Source organism: Ochlerotatus camptorhynchus, unplaced genomic scaffold, assembly GCF_037179485.1.
Source record: "Ochlerotatus camptorhynchus isolate MF236.1 unplaced genomic scaffold, CSIRO-AGI_Acam_v1.1 ptg000055l, whole genome shotgun sequence".
In the NCBI taxonomy this organism is placed as follows: Eukaryota; Metazoa; Arthropoda; class Insecta; order Diptera; family Culicidae; genus Ochlerotatus; species Ochlerotatus camptorhynchus.
In genome coordinates this window covers 4,023,403-4,037,846 of record NW_027040545.1, presented here as the reverse complement: position 1 = coordinate 4,037,846, position 14,444 = coordinate 4,023,403, and the positions used below count along the sequence as shown (strand labels likewise).

Genomic DNA, 14,444 nt, shown 5'->3' with positions numbered 1-14,444 from the left:
AAGCCTTGCATCATACAAATGCTTACACATAGTTAATTTCCACTTGATCCAGATCACCCTCCTCTTCGACAGCTACATCGTTGTTGGTCTTCTCCTCTCGGACACCACAGCTTCTCACCATACACACCTCATTTTCACCGACTTTTTTCTTGATCGCCACTACGGCATCGTCCTCGGGATCGACCGAAATGAAGCACCCATTCGCAGCCAACAGTGCCATCTTGGAGCCCTCGAATACTGGCTCGAACTGTTCCACCGCTGACACTGCATCCGATCTGCCAGTGATCATCCCATCCTTCTCCGCCTTCAGGTACTTGCCGTAACCCGACTTGAAAGCTACCTTCTCCTCATTTATCAACACGGCGGTGAAGATTTCCTCGGGATCCGGACCATCGCCCTCGTCGTGGGGAGCTCCCAGCGTAAACGTTCCATTGTCCAAAGCTCTGATGAACGCCCGCTTTCCGAACTGAATCGCGATGGAACCGGTGATTTCGTCCACCTTTGACACCCTCCACCAGCCTCCGTGTTTCAGGGCATCTTCGTCCACTTCGACGCGTAGCTTTTTTGAATCCTTATCCTTCTTGTTTTTCTTGTGCTTGCGTTTGTGACCTCTGATGCGAAATTGATCAATGTAAGCGAATGCTGCTGCCGAAATTAATCATTCCATTTATAGAACTTACTTGGAGCTTTCACCCTTCAGGACAAGTTTGCTGCTCTTCGCTGAGCTGTATTCTGACATTTTTTTTCCCTAGATTAATAATTATTTAGGTAAACCAGTGAAACTGCAGACAATTTCAGGCGATTTTATCGAAATTTTTGTTGACAAACAATGTGAACTGTCATTTTTATCAAATGTTGATACACTGAACGAAAAGCATTGATGTATTTTTACGAAAAGTTTTTTTTTTTCATTGGGTTCACAAGGTATCTACAAAAGCTAAACCTTAATAAAAAAAATACCACCATCGAATGATAGCCTACATGGTTGAACTATTCCACTAATGGTTAGGATGATATCGGAACACGGCGTCAAGCAAAATAACCATATACCAATTTAATTCGGGAAGCCTGGTGAGTAGAAGATGGTGCTGCATCTTTCACAGTTTATTTATGAGCGACGAGATAGAGTCCACACTTAGCGGCGCCGGTGGTGTAGTGGTAAGCGTGATTTCCTCTCTTTATCAGCAGGCCTGGGTTCAATCCCAGTTTGCGCCGCCGGGCTGTTCTGGGGCAAAACATCTCTGATCACGCCTTCCTTCGAAAGGGAAGTAAAGCCGTTGGCCCCGGTTCATGAGTTTGATGTGTCGATAGGTAGGGTCCAGGTGTGGGAGCTGCCTCCCTGGCGTCGGTAGCATTGGTGCTCAGCACGGAAAACAAGATCGGCGGAAAAAAACCAAGGGAAAAAAAGGTTAGTCCACGAAGATTTCCCACACTCGTCTCTCAATGGTAAGTATTGCCAGTTTTGGGTGGATTGTTTTGAAAGTTGACTTGAATAAGTTAAGAACAAATCAAAAGTTGTGGGATTTCTTGCTGAAGAAAAGCAGGTTGGGCTGTTGGGCATATTGAATAGTGTAATAACCTGCAGAACAACACTCAAAAAAATTCCACACGTTTGATCAAAGTGTTTAAACACTATTCACAATCACATTTAATTTAGGTGTATTTCACCTTAGTTCAATGTGTTATACACGGTAATTTCTAGTGTTTCCAACTTTGAAATGTTGAAAATCTTTCACTATCTATTCAAGTGTATTGCACATTGAATCACACTACTGCTCAATCCAGATGGATTTAAAGTGTTTTGCATTTCAATACGATGTGAATTGCTTGCTCAGAAAGGTAAACATCAAAAACAAGAGTTGTGACTTTTGACTTTATCCTATCAACCGGCCTCATATATGAGAACAACCGTGGCACAGTGAGATCGAACGAAGACTCCGGCAGCAGCACACCCAAACAGTCCATGATCGAATCCTTAATCAGACCCATTAAGGTGGTTCGCTGTGAGATCCTTATTCTCGCTACCACTTCGAAACTTTAAGTGCACAAATATCAGCTTCCACGACACGTACTACAATGAAACTGTTACTCTACGTTTGCTGCGCTGCAGCATACATGCAGTAGCAATTTCAGGTGAAATGGAACTCTAATTTCCGAGATGTGTGTAATTGAAAATTCGAGGTGGAAATGCATTTATAGCCTACGTGGTGGCCATTTGTGGACTCTACAAGGAATCACCTTAATAAGATATATCAGAGTTTTCGCCTCTGGAAGTTTTGTTTATATATATTTGTCCATTCATTTTTAGAATCGGTAAAGTAGAAGTCGATAAAGTAGAATATTGTAGAATATTGAACTATGATGTGCAAAGCTATAATCGCCAAAAGTGCAGGAACTCAGCGATGAGTAAAATTTGTCTCATGTTTTCCCAGGATTTTCCAGGGAAAAATTCCCGAATTTGAGAAAAGTAAAGATTGGATTCACTCAGTCTATTGGGACTACTCCGAGACTGAATAAAATTTTCATCAATTTCCTCATTTTCCGGCACATTTTTTAGGTTTTCCACAGGAAACCATGAGACAAATTTACTCATCTCTGAGTTCCTGATGCACTTTTGGCGATTATGAGTGAACTAAATTCAAATTTAGGTCGTTCTCATTCGCCGTGTGGCCTACGCATTGGAATGGAAAATAGGCAGCTATAAACGTAAGTTGTCCAAATTATGCATAACATGTTTAGATAGAAACTGCTAAACCCAACAAACAATCGTCTATTGAAGAAACGACTTCGTGATGATTTTATTCAACTGCATGCTTAATAATAATTGTATTATTTTTAACAATAACTTCTGTTCAGGCTTTGTTCACACAAATCTGGAAAATTTACTGAACCACAACACAATGAACTATTGGTGGCATAAGGTATGTCGAGAAGAAGTTTTTATTCGGCTTATATGAGTTGTAACAGAGCTTCCCTAATAAAATTTGTATGGTTAATTTGCTTAACGACGTGTTTAGGGTATCATCCAAACCATTTTTGGAATAGTTCTATCATTTGGGTTATCGTTCGGGTATGGTATTTTTTATAAGGGTTATTCGATAACATTTTTTATTATTCAGCGTTTATTAGACATCACTGCTTCTCATTCTCTTAATTAAAACAATGATGCTTTGTCTACGCTTGATTCTCATGTGAAGTGACGTTTAATAAGATATTATTATACATTTATTAAACAATTATTCAACTGTGTGAAAATTAACCGAAAATAAGGGGGACGGACGGGGATAGGGATGGGTGTTATTCTTTAGTAGTGATTGTTTTCATTCGCGTAATTTGCGAACGCCGCGTGAGACAACCGTAGAAAAAAAAACAGCTTATTATCACTTAAAGAGTGCCACCAAAATATATATATATGGCAAGCTGATTATTTTGGTTTCCTCCCTAGATATTCTACTTATTTGACTATTGAGCTTTGTTTCAAATTAGTTATTAGTTATTTTATTTCAAAAATTCGTGACCGTACCGAACAAATTCTAAACTACATAAGCTAAAAAAAAAAAACTTTTGGTAAGCTCTACCGAATTGTGAATCACTTTTGCGTAAGCTCCGTAGCGTTGATTCCGACAGCCGCGAAAAGTTAAACATGCATCAATACCACCGACAAACCGACATGAATGATCATACAAAGTATCATCAAATTTCTGATCAAAGCACAAAACTGACATCTGCCGTCGTGTTCGCGAAAAATGTGTATCCTAGCCACGAACACACATACTAAATGTTTGAGTTGGTTCGTGTCTAATCTATTCCGGGAAAATTATTTTTATCTAGATAACAAATTTCCTATAGTTTTGACAGATGGGATCGCTGCACATTTGAATCCGCCGTTATGGATTCTCGATCAAGAGTTAAGTTTTAGTTTCATGTCGGTTTGTCGGTGTCAATACCACATAAGGCAAGATCGATTTTACAGTCACGTAGGCTTTTGTTCATAGATTAACATTGACTGCTGTTTACAAATGTTAGTACTTGACACAAAGAAATAAGTTAACTCAAATTCTTTAACCGCAAATATCAGAAATCTCTATTGAAATAGCGTATTGAGAGAATAATCGAGTACAATAAACTCAGGGGAAAACAATACCTACAAACTCGGCGTGGCGATCAAGTGTACTATGCGCGCTGCAAACAGACGTCAACAGCAACGCAACGTGTAGTACGAAATTTCGACAAAACTAAACAAGATAGAAAATTTTTTTCAAAGAAAGCTTGGGAGGCATCTTTTGGTTAGACAAAACAATACACTTCATAACGCATTTTTTGAAATAATAAGGGAAAACCCGTAGGAAAACACAAGTTTTAGACTCGTTTATCCCTAATATGTGTAGAAATGCATCTTACTTTAAGTAAAATGACACTATTAGATAGAAAATTTACCAAGCTTTGTGCTAAATGGCATAGTTTTTGGGTTAGAGCCAATTTATGGCAAGCATAGACTAAAACAGAAAAAGTTCAATAACTCAGTAATCTTTGAGATTTGATCATATGAGTAGAACAATTTTTTACTTCAAATATGATCATCTATCGCTCATTAAATTATTTGCACTAACTCTATTCGTGATACACTGTCACCACTGTCACTCACACAATCATCCCCTCAATCTGAGTACATTTATTTATTTTTTTAATTTTATTTCTCTTGGCTGTCTTATATACTACAGCCTGTATATAGCCAAAAAGGTGAAATAACCTTCCTGGTTACTTGGGCAAACGATTGCTAAAACGATAATTTCCGGTAGCCGTAGACTCTCAGAGCTTTCGTTCAAACAAATATTTATGACTTTGAAGATAACGTATAAGGATCTAGAGTTAGTCCATTATAGGGTAAGGCCTTCCCATTACAAATGTAAGTGATTGGTAGTATTGACTGAACCATACCTTAATTATTATTTTTTACATCTCAATTCAAGACCAAATTTGTTTAAAACAAATCCTAGGAATAAGTGCAAAATTATGATAATAAAGAGATGTGGATTTTACAGAAATGTTCGCAGAATCACTTGAAAATTAATTTTAAATTCCGCTACTTTCCGTGATAAGAAATTAATCAGTTAATCCGTAGAAATTGATCATTTCCGAAAATCTTATGAATTTTCCATAGAAAGAGCAATATTGATTGGAAGGAAAGAAAAGCACCAGCCATAGCGAGAAAGTATAATTACAATCAAAGAATAGTCAGGCAATCACAAGTGCAACCAAAAGTTCTACAATGAAGTTAAATGAATGCGAACAGGATAGTGAATACCTATCTACAATTGCATGCTTATCAAACACATTTTCTAGACTATTGATGGTTCTTTCGTCTGGCAGTGAGCGAGCAGCCGTAATTCGACCGAGCCAGGATAATAAATGTCTGTCGCATCAGCGTGAACAACCCGCAACCCAACCATTGGAAGCAAGAGAGAAAGAGAGATAGTAAAAGTCGAACTCACAAGTTTTTCCTCCCGTTTAAACTTCAAACTGCGCGACCAACTGAATAAAATTAATGGAAACTCGAGTTTCCTATACACTTTTGCGACTTCCACTTTTTGTTTTTTGCCCCGACTTACCATCCGTCCTCTAGGGCTTGATGATGGCCCGGGTTTGCTAAGGGAGGGCTATTTCTTGAAACCGGAAAAATCTTTCCCTCACAAATTGACTCTGTGCGGAAGTGTGTAGGACTTCACAATACACAGCTAGAGTAGAAGTGCATGACCACGGCGACCGACAATGATGGGACGGACGGACGGCGAGGAATGGGTGACGGCTGATGCCTACAAATGGAATAAACTTTGCCTTGCTCTGATAGTACGGTTTTAACCTTTTCTTGCGAAAAATTAAGTTCTTTCCAACCACTTTGTACTTGCCTTTCTCAAATGGGAAAGCTCATCCGGTAATGTATAAGCACTTAGCAGGGAGAAAGGGCAGTGTGAAAATACGACACAAACCTGTTCCTGATGGACTCACTCAAGTTGCTTTTTCTCACTTTTGCATCTCCTGTCCCCAGTGGGCCATGACTATACCCGCCGCGGTCCCAGGGTTGAGAGCTGTCTTTGTGTCTACTTCAGAGAATGCAACATGTTGCTTTCTATTCTCGGGCTAGAGCTATCGTACGACACATATGTAGGTACATACCTCTAACTGTTTGGCTCCTGTTCGATGGGAAAAGTTGAAAACTTCATCGAGTCTTGATTGTGTCTTTGACGGACTTGGCACGTTCGTTTGTGTGTCGGCGTCCGGTAACTTTGTGACACTTTTTTATGCTCTGGAAAAGTTCTAAAAAAATCAAGAATGTTTCTTCTTTTCTTTCCCTTCCGTCCGGCAAAAGGATAAATAGTCTGAAAATAAACGTAAATTTTCAAGCGTCAATGCCGGCATAACATTTCTGTGAAACACACATCCCGAAAAATCATTTCCCAAAAATACTGGATTTGGTTTGGTTTTGGAGTATTAAATAAATTCTTTAATAAGCTTCTTAAAATCGATTGATTTTGGATTTGATTAAAATTGATTTCATATGAGGGGGTTATAAGGAAAGGGGTGTAAGTGACTTTGATCGATTCTCTTCATCAACTTTCTCTTTTGATAGCCACAGCTTAATGAACAGATTTTGCGCTATTTCTGCCACATAGTTTGATAAAGGAGGTTCTCATCTAGCATTCAGAATGGCACACGAATCAAGGAATGTGTATTTTTCCTTGGTTAGTTTTCCGTCGATCTTGTTTTCCGTGCTGAGCCTCAATGCTACCGACGCCAGGAAGGCAGCTCCCACACCTGGACCCTACCTATCGACCCATCAACTCATGAACCGGGGACCAACGGCTTTACTTCCCTTCCGACATGTTATGCAAATCGATCAAAGTCCCTCTCATATGAAATCAAATTTAATCAAATCCAAAATCATATAATCAAGTATAATCAAGTATAATTGTGTGGCTGAGTACAATCATGCTCAATGCCAGGGAAAATGAGAATTTTACAAACCGGGAAAATTCCTAGACGTGGAATCTAACCCAGCCGTTTCCAGCATGATTGGGCTTTATAGCTGTGCTTTTACCGACTAAGATACGGGAGGCCCTTTCATATGAACAGAATGTGACTCAATACGAGCATTTTTTTCTTTCTATAAACCACTTTTTGTTTAATAATATTTTTTGAAATATATCGAGAAAATTTCTTTGTTCAAGATCCTCCGAAGAAAATTTTCTGTAGTGTATGTGTTCAATCTACCTCCCACTGTCCCAACAGTGATATTGTGGAAAAAAATCTGTACGCAAAACTCTCTATTTAAAATAATGAAGACTGCAACCAGCTTTATTCCGGGGTTAGAAGGTGATGATTGGTCTATTGCAGATCTAGCAATTTATTTTAGAATGTTTTTCAGAGCCACGCCCATTACAAGGTCACTTTCTCTTACAATTCTTCAATGCAATCGTTGTAAATATTTACATTATTTGACAAATCTCAGGTAATCATGACAGCAGTAGGTCTCTTTTCTTCATTCAATTTTTTTTTTCAATATTCAAACGTCATGATTACCTGGGTTTTGTCAAATAAGGTAAATATTTCCATTGCTTGCACCAAAGAATAAGCCCCGCATGTCCACACTACCGGTAACAAATGGATAAGGGTACACATGGATAACACACTTCCAGATCTTGAACTTTGATGTTTCTAAATAGGGCACGTATTTAGTAATATAGGGAAATAAGCATGTGTAAATTATTATTTTATTATACCTTTATTGTGTAAATGAATTAAAATTAGATAATTCTCACCGAACTCCGCCGCTGAAAACGCTTTGGTTTATTCACTCGCGCTAATTGAAAAACACTTTTACGTATGAAATTAGTATTAGTATTAAGTATCGAATGCAACATCTTTAAACACACGTGAAATTATTGGGAAAAATTTCGGGCGATTAAAATTACTGGTGTCTTTCGCGGATATTTATGGTCCAGAAGGCAAAACGCAGCACCAAAAACCGAAAAAAAATACACGATAGAACCATAGAGATAACTCTGAGACTAGTAGAACCGACAAACCGACATGAAACTAAAACTTAACTCTTGATCGAGAATCCATAACGGCGGATTCAAATGTGCAGCGATCCCATCTGTCAAAACCATAGAAATTTGTTGTCTAGATAAAAATAATTTTCCCGGATTAAATTAGACACGAACCAACTCAAACATTTAGTATGTGTTTTCGTGGCTAGGATACACATTTTTCGCGAACACGACGGCAGATGTCAGTTTTGTGCTTTGATCAGAAATTTGATGATACTTTGTATGATCATTCATGTCGGTTTGTCGGTGCTAGTAGGTCCCGAAGAAACGTGCTCAACTTTTTCGGTCAGCTCTGGTACTATCTTCGGCCCCAAGCTAATTGATTCACCCCTCGAAACATAGGAAAATCCACTAACCCCTCATTTTATCTGTCAAACTTTCATAGCGAATCAAAACAAACATTGTGTAGTACTAGAATTTTGACTAGAATGGGGTGCGTTAATCGATTTGCTTGGGACCAATAGGCTAGTCAAGTAGTGTGCCAATTTAAAATCGTTAGTTTCGTATTGATTGTTGATAGAACTCTTCTTACTGTAGGATCCAGTGGTGGAGGTCTTCAATATTTATTGAAAAAACACTTAATACGTCTGTTCGTCTTCAATTCTATATTTCAACTGACTCCCGTTTATAATTCACCCTCCATACTGCCTTCGTGCCCTCACCTTCTTACTCTTTTAATCTGTCTCTCGTAAACCATCTCTTTCCCTCTTTTTGGTCACAACCCTACATCCTTCTCCTACTCTCTACAAAAAAAAATAAAGAAAACAAAATGTAAAAAAATCAAGTATATCGTTTAGGCACTTTTTTTGTTCTGACAGGGCGACTCTCTCCGTCTGGCTGCTTCATTCGTTTCCGTGACAGGCAAGGCTTCTCGAGGTCAACTGCATCCTCCTTCTCACTTGTTAGGTACTTTTCCGTGGACATGTGTGGTGGCGTCTGCGAGGTTCCTTCTTCCGATGATTGCTGTTTCGAGGGTTGCTGGAGACCTGTAGAAGAATCAGAGGTGGTGGAAGATGATGGCCACTTTTTTAAGTGAGCAACTGGGCGCCGGTATTTCACTCCGTCTTCGTTAACAATGATTGTATCATTACCGGCTCGTTCAAGGACAGTAAACTTCTCCATTTTGAAGGTTGGTTCGAGCTTGCCAGATTCGTAACTCTTCATCATCACTATGTCATCGGTAATTATATCAGACTCTTTAGCGTGTCTACGATGATCTGCGTAAAGTTTGCCTTGCATTTTTTTCATCGCGTCGTTTTCTCGAATGTGTTCATCTCGGCTCCAATGCGGATCTGTCCGCAGTGATGGCAACAGATCCTTAACGGGGCGTCCAGTTAGCAGCTCCAGGGGGGCTTTCTCAGTAACCGAATGGGGAGTGGTGTTGTACATGTAAATGTACTCCTCGAGACTCTTCCTCCAATCTGTTTTAAGAGCTTTGGAAATCCGTAGCGCCTTCAAAATCCCTTGGTTCTGCCGTTCGACCAAGCCATTCATCTGAGGCCAATAAGGTATGGCATTCACCAACTTGATATTCCTGCTGACACAAAATAGAGAAAACTCTTCGCTGGAGAACGGTGGACCATTGTCCGATCGAATCGTCTCGGGATACGTGTGGTCTTTGAAAATCCGCTCAAGTGCTTCTATTGTCTTGCACGCAGTCGTGCTCCTCATTTCCACAACATGAAGATACCGACTGTAGTAATCCACTACAACTAAAAACGTAGCGAACTCTTTGGCTGACAGAAAGTCAATGGCGATATCTTGCCAAGCCCTTTCCGGCATTGTTTTGCGACTCATGGGTTCAGGTGGACCTAAGCTGCTAACAGCGGAACATCCCACACATTCCTTCACAGTACTGCAGACATCTCTATCCATGCATGGCCACCATAAGTAATGTCGTAAATTCCGACGCATTGCTACAATCCCGGGATGTCCACGGTGTGCAATCTCTAACGCTCGACGACGTAGCTTCAGTGGTAATACAATCCTGTCCTCACGTACCACGACACCATCAATCAATCCTAATTCTTTACTGAACGCCTGGTATCGAAAAAGATTTGATGGCCAATTCTGTGACTTCATAGCTTCAATAACTCCCGTAAGCGTCGAATCACGTACGGTCTCATTACGGATCTCATCAATTGTTATAGCCACCGGTGACTCCCCAATTGCACAGAGGAAGTGTTGGGTATTTTCATCAAACGGTGCATCTTTCTTGGTACACAAACGAGATAGAACATCTGATATGTTGCTCGTTCCCTGAATATACTTTATTTGAAAGTCGTAGGGCTGAAGGCGTAAAGCCCAGCTCTGCGCTCGTGAACAAGCTCGCCTTCCATCTCTGTACTTCCCTTCAAAGATGTATTCAAGCGTTTTATGATCCGTGAAGATCGTAAAACGAAGTCCAAATAAGTACAAGTAATACTTTTCTACCGCCCATACTACAGCTAGTGCCTCTCTCTGCGTCTGAGGATACATTCGTTCAGCATTTGTCAGACTTTTCGAGGCAAAGCTAATGATTCTGGGCCGCCCTGCTTCGTCACGTTGGATTAGCACCGCTCCCAAGCCTACTGGGGAGGCATCTACATAAAGCTCCGTCGTGTCTTTGGGATCAAAAAACCCCAATTTCCTTACTTTTGTAGTTAATTCCTGTCGAAGATCATCAAAAGCAGCTTGCTGACTTTCTCCAAAAGTTTCAACTTCTCCACGAATGAACTTTCGAAGGGGCTCGGTACGGGTGGACAGGTCTGGAATGAAGTGACCTACAAAATTCACAAGCCCTAAAAAGCTCCGAACTTCCTCTTTTGTCTCTGGCGTTCGGAAGTTTCGAATTGCCTCAATTTTCTCTTCTGAGGGACATATTCCCAGGGCACTCACTTTGAAGCCCAGTATTTCTAACTCTGTCACTCCAAACACGCACTTTTTCACATTCAGTTTCGCATTGTTACTTTCCAAGACGGACAGGACTTTCTGCAACCTGATGTCGTGTTCCTTGCGCGTGCTTCCGGCGATTACAACATCGTCTATGTAAACTACAACTCCGTCGATCCCAGCCAACATTTCCGTCATCACCCGTTGAAAAATTTCCGGGGCGCAGTTTATCCCGAACATGAGTCGCTTAAAACGCATCAACCCTTGGTTTGTCATGAACGTTGTTACTGAACGGGAATCCGGATGCAGCTCTATATGGTAATAAGCCGAGGTCATGTCCAGTCTTGAAAAATATGTTGCTCCACGAAGTTTGTTTAAGAAGGTGTCAATCACAGGGATCGGATAGTGCTCTCGTTGAATTGCCTCATTAGGGAACTTCATATTTACACAGAGCCGAACGTCATCTTTACCCTTGGGTACAACCACTAATGGTGAAATCCAATCAGGTGGGCTTTTAACCGGCTCAATGATATCCTGTTGGAGCATTTCCTGAATCTTCTGATCAACCTTATCTTTCATGGGTTCTGGAATCCTGAGATAAGCGATCTTCCTAGGTGGGATGGAGGGATCGACTGAGAGCTTCACCTGCACATTGGGGAACTTCGGGAAGGGGCTCACAGTTGCTTCTACTTGGTGGACATCTAAACCAACTTTTAAAACATTCAGCTCTTCAGCAGTTGTTTTACTCAATAATGACTTGTTGGCACCCTCTATCACGAAAAACTCCGCATAAGTAGTCGGTTTTGAGGGATTGACAGAAATTTTGGACTCAAGAATGGCTAGAACACGAAGCGGTTTCTCACTAGCGTATGAAGAGAATTGGCGGTTACAGCGGACGTTTCGCTTAAAGACTTCTACTTTGTTCCTCTGGAGTTCTGTCCAAACCTCCTCAGTAATGGTATTAATCGCAGCTCCAGAGTCAATGAGGAATTCAACGGGAAAACTGTTGATCATACACATTATGATTCCATTGTTGTGGGAGTATGAGGTCACCTAGTAAAACAATGTTTTATTGTTAATCTCTTTTGTTTTATTCCTGACAATTTCTGTTGCTGAGTTTACATACTGCATCAACTTAACTGGGATCCTACAAACCCTCATTGAAAATGTGAACAATCAATTTACCTGTTGAATATCTTCCGGCACTGGACGACGAGGTAGTTCTTCGTTCCAATCATCTCCCGAAGTGATGATATTGGCTTCCTCCTTCGGTTTCTTCCAGGTCTCATGACGACCGAATCGCTTGTAGATTCCCGTCCGGCATTTCCTACCGAAGTGGCCTATTTTCCCGCAACTATTGCAGCGAGCCTTCCGGGCTGGGCAACTTTGATCCTCACTCGAATGACGGTACGAACCACAACGATTGCACTCGCTTCCCATTCTTCTCGGTCCCGACTGGAATGGCCGTCCTTTGGCTTTACCTCGGAATGCTGTTCTTGTACCCCACTCTTGCTTCACCGCCGCAACCACGGCTGGTTCTTCCTTCAATACCTTTGCTTTCTCCTTCTGCTTAAGGAGCATCTCTCTGTTCATAGCGTAGTTGGTGATCTCGTCAAGGTTGAGTGTACCTTCGAGCCCTTTGTCTCGGACCCGTTCATCAAACGCTGCCATGGTCACTTGCTGCAAAATCTCGATTTCTTCTCGATCTTGAAATTCGCAGCGTGCTGCCTGAGTACGCAACCTCAGTAAAAATCGACTGAATGGTTCAGATTCCGCTTGCTTGAGTGTACGGAATAATTCGAGTTCGATTCGAACATTACGCTTCCCGATGAAAAATTTACTCAGCCTCAAGACCGCATTGTCAGGAATTTCTTTCGGTATCAAGGGTACCGGAACCGGTTCAGGGTATACCTCTTCTGGCACCGGGCGCAAATTGTAAAAAATGCGCTGCAATCCACGTCCTCCACGAGCTAGCAGCAATACTAGTTTCTCATGCTGGGACTCGATACGTTTCATCTCCAGAATAAGCTCGAAGGAACGGTACCATTCCTCCCATTCCCTTCTGAGGTCTGATGAATCGACTGCCTCGTTGAAGGGTTGCAGCGGCCAATCCATATCGTCCATGATTCTACAGAACCGAGAAAAAGATAAACACAATAGTTGCTATTACTTTTCCACATCGACCACATTATTGGTTTTCATAAACAAATGTTTATGTCCTTTTATGTTTCCCCACTGTCATTGGAACCATCGATTACTTTAAACATTCATATACATACGTTTTAGACAAGCTTTCTTAGGCCCCGTTGAATGTTTACTTGCACATACACTTTCCTAACATCAGCTAGTCTTTTCACTTCATATACTACGTTTAATCACGGGAGAGACAGCAAATTTTCTCACTATGTGATTTGCCAAGTATGAAAGCACCCTCTTAACTGGGTCATAAATAATTATCCCATAACAAACAAAAGCAACACATATGCATTTTGCAATTGAATTGCATATGTATCTTACAGCTATCGCTTATAGCACATGTGTGTGGTTTTCGTGTTTTGTGAGAGTATAGGTAAAACATTGTTGGCAACAGAAAAATGACCGCTTAGCACCCCCGTGCGTTCAATTTACCAACTTTTCCGCTATGGCTCGAATGGACTCGTGGATGCTCCACGCTACGGTAAGAGTGCCAGTCTCAGGGTCTCAGTTTATTTTCTTAGACAGTGTGCTACACTCTCTGTGAGTGGACCCACTTGTTTCTTATGTGCTACAATTCTGACAAGATCGGACTCACATTTCCAATTGCTGACTGCGTTGAACGTATTGTCTTACTCGCTCAGCTTTCTGTTGCTGGACTCAGTTTACTACGACGTTCAAACGGACTCTCTCTCTCTCTCTGCTATGGTACTGCCGGGCTCGTGGATACTTCACGCTACGATAGGACTACCAGGCTCTTTTTTTTGCTATAGCGTGCTACACTCTTTGAGAGTGGACTCTCACTCTATTCATCTTTCGTATTAAAATGCCTGTGAGATCGGACTCACACTTCCACTTGCTGACTGCGTTGAACGTTCGGTCTCACTCGCTCAGCGTTTCGTTACTGGACTCGGTTTGCTACGACGTTCGAACGGACTCTCTATCTCTCTCTCTCTCTCTCTGCTATGGTACTGCCGGGCTCGTGGTTGCTCCACACTACGACAAGTATCAGTCTCAATCCATTTATTTTTCCATCATTCCGCCGCTGCCAACTTTGCCTCTCCATGCTTCGTGCCGCGATGCCTATCTGCCGGGCTCACACCCGCTGGACAACTGCACGGAATGTTCGATCTCACTCGCTCAGCATTGCTGCTATTTCATTCAAAATACAAAACGAAAAATGGCCCCTGTCTTCAGTGGTCTGCGTCTGTTCAATTATTATCACGAGGCACACGGTACTACACTGTACAATGATGATCCTACACCCCAATT

The 14,444-nt window shown here is 41.2% G+C and overlaps 2 protein-coding genes across 2 annotated transcripts in view; one reads left to right on the top strand and one right to left on the bottom strand.

The window, feature by feature from the left end:
- The window catches only part of FRG1 (FSHD region gene 1), a 241,689-nt gene extending 240,907 nt beyond the window's left edge, over nt 1-782 (bottom strand). The window contains exons 1-2 of the mRNA XM_065239505.1: nt 681-782; nt 27-611 (exon numbers count right to left, since the gene is read on the bottom strand). Coding sequence (XP_065095577.1) covers nt 27-611; nt 681-739 — 644 coding nt within the window. The 5' untranslated portion in view covers nt 740-782. The remainder of the gene's footprint in view (nt 1-26; nt 612-680) is intronic.
- The window catches only part of gogo (golden goal), a 178,529-nt gene that overhangs the window by 75,086 nt on the left and 88,999 nt on the right, over nt 1-14,444 (top strand). The gene's annotated exons all lie outside the window — the stretch shown is intronic.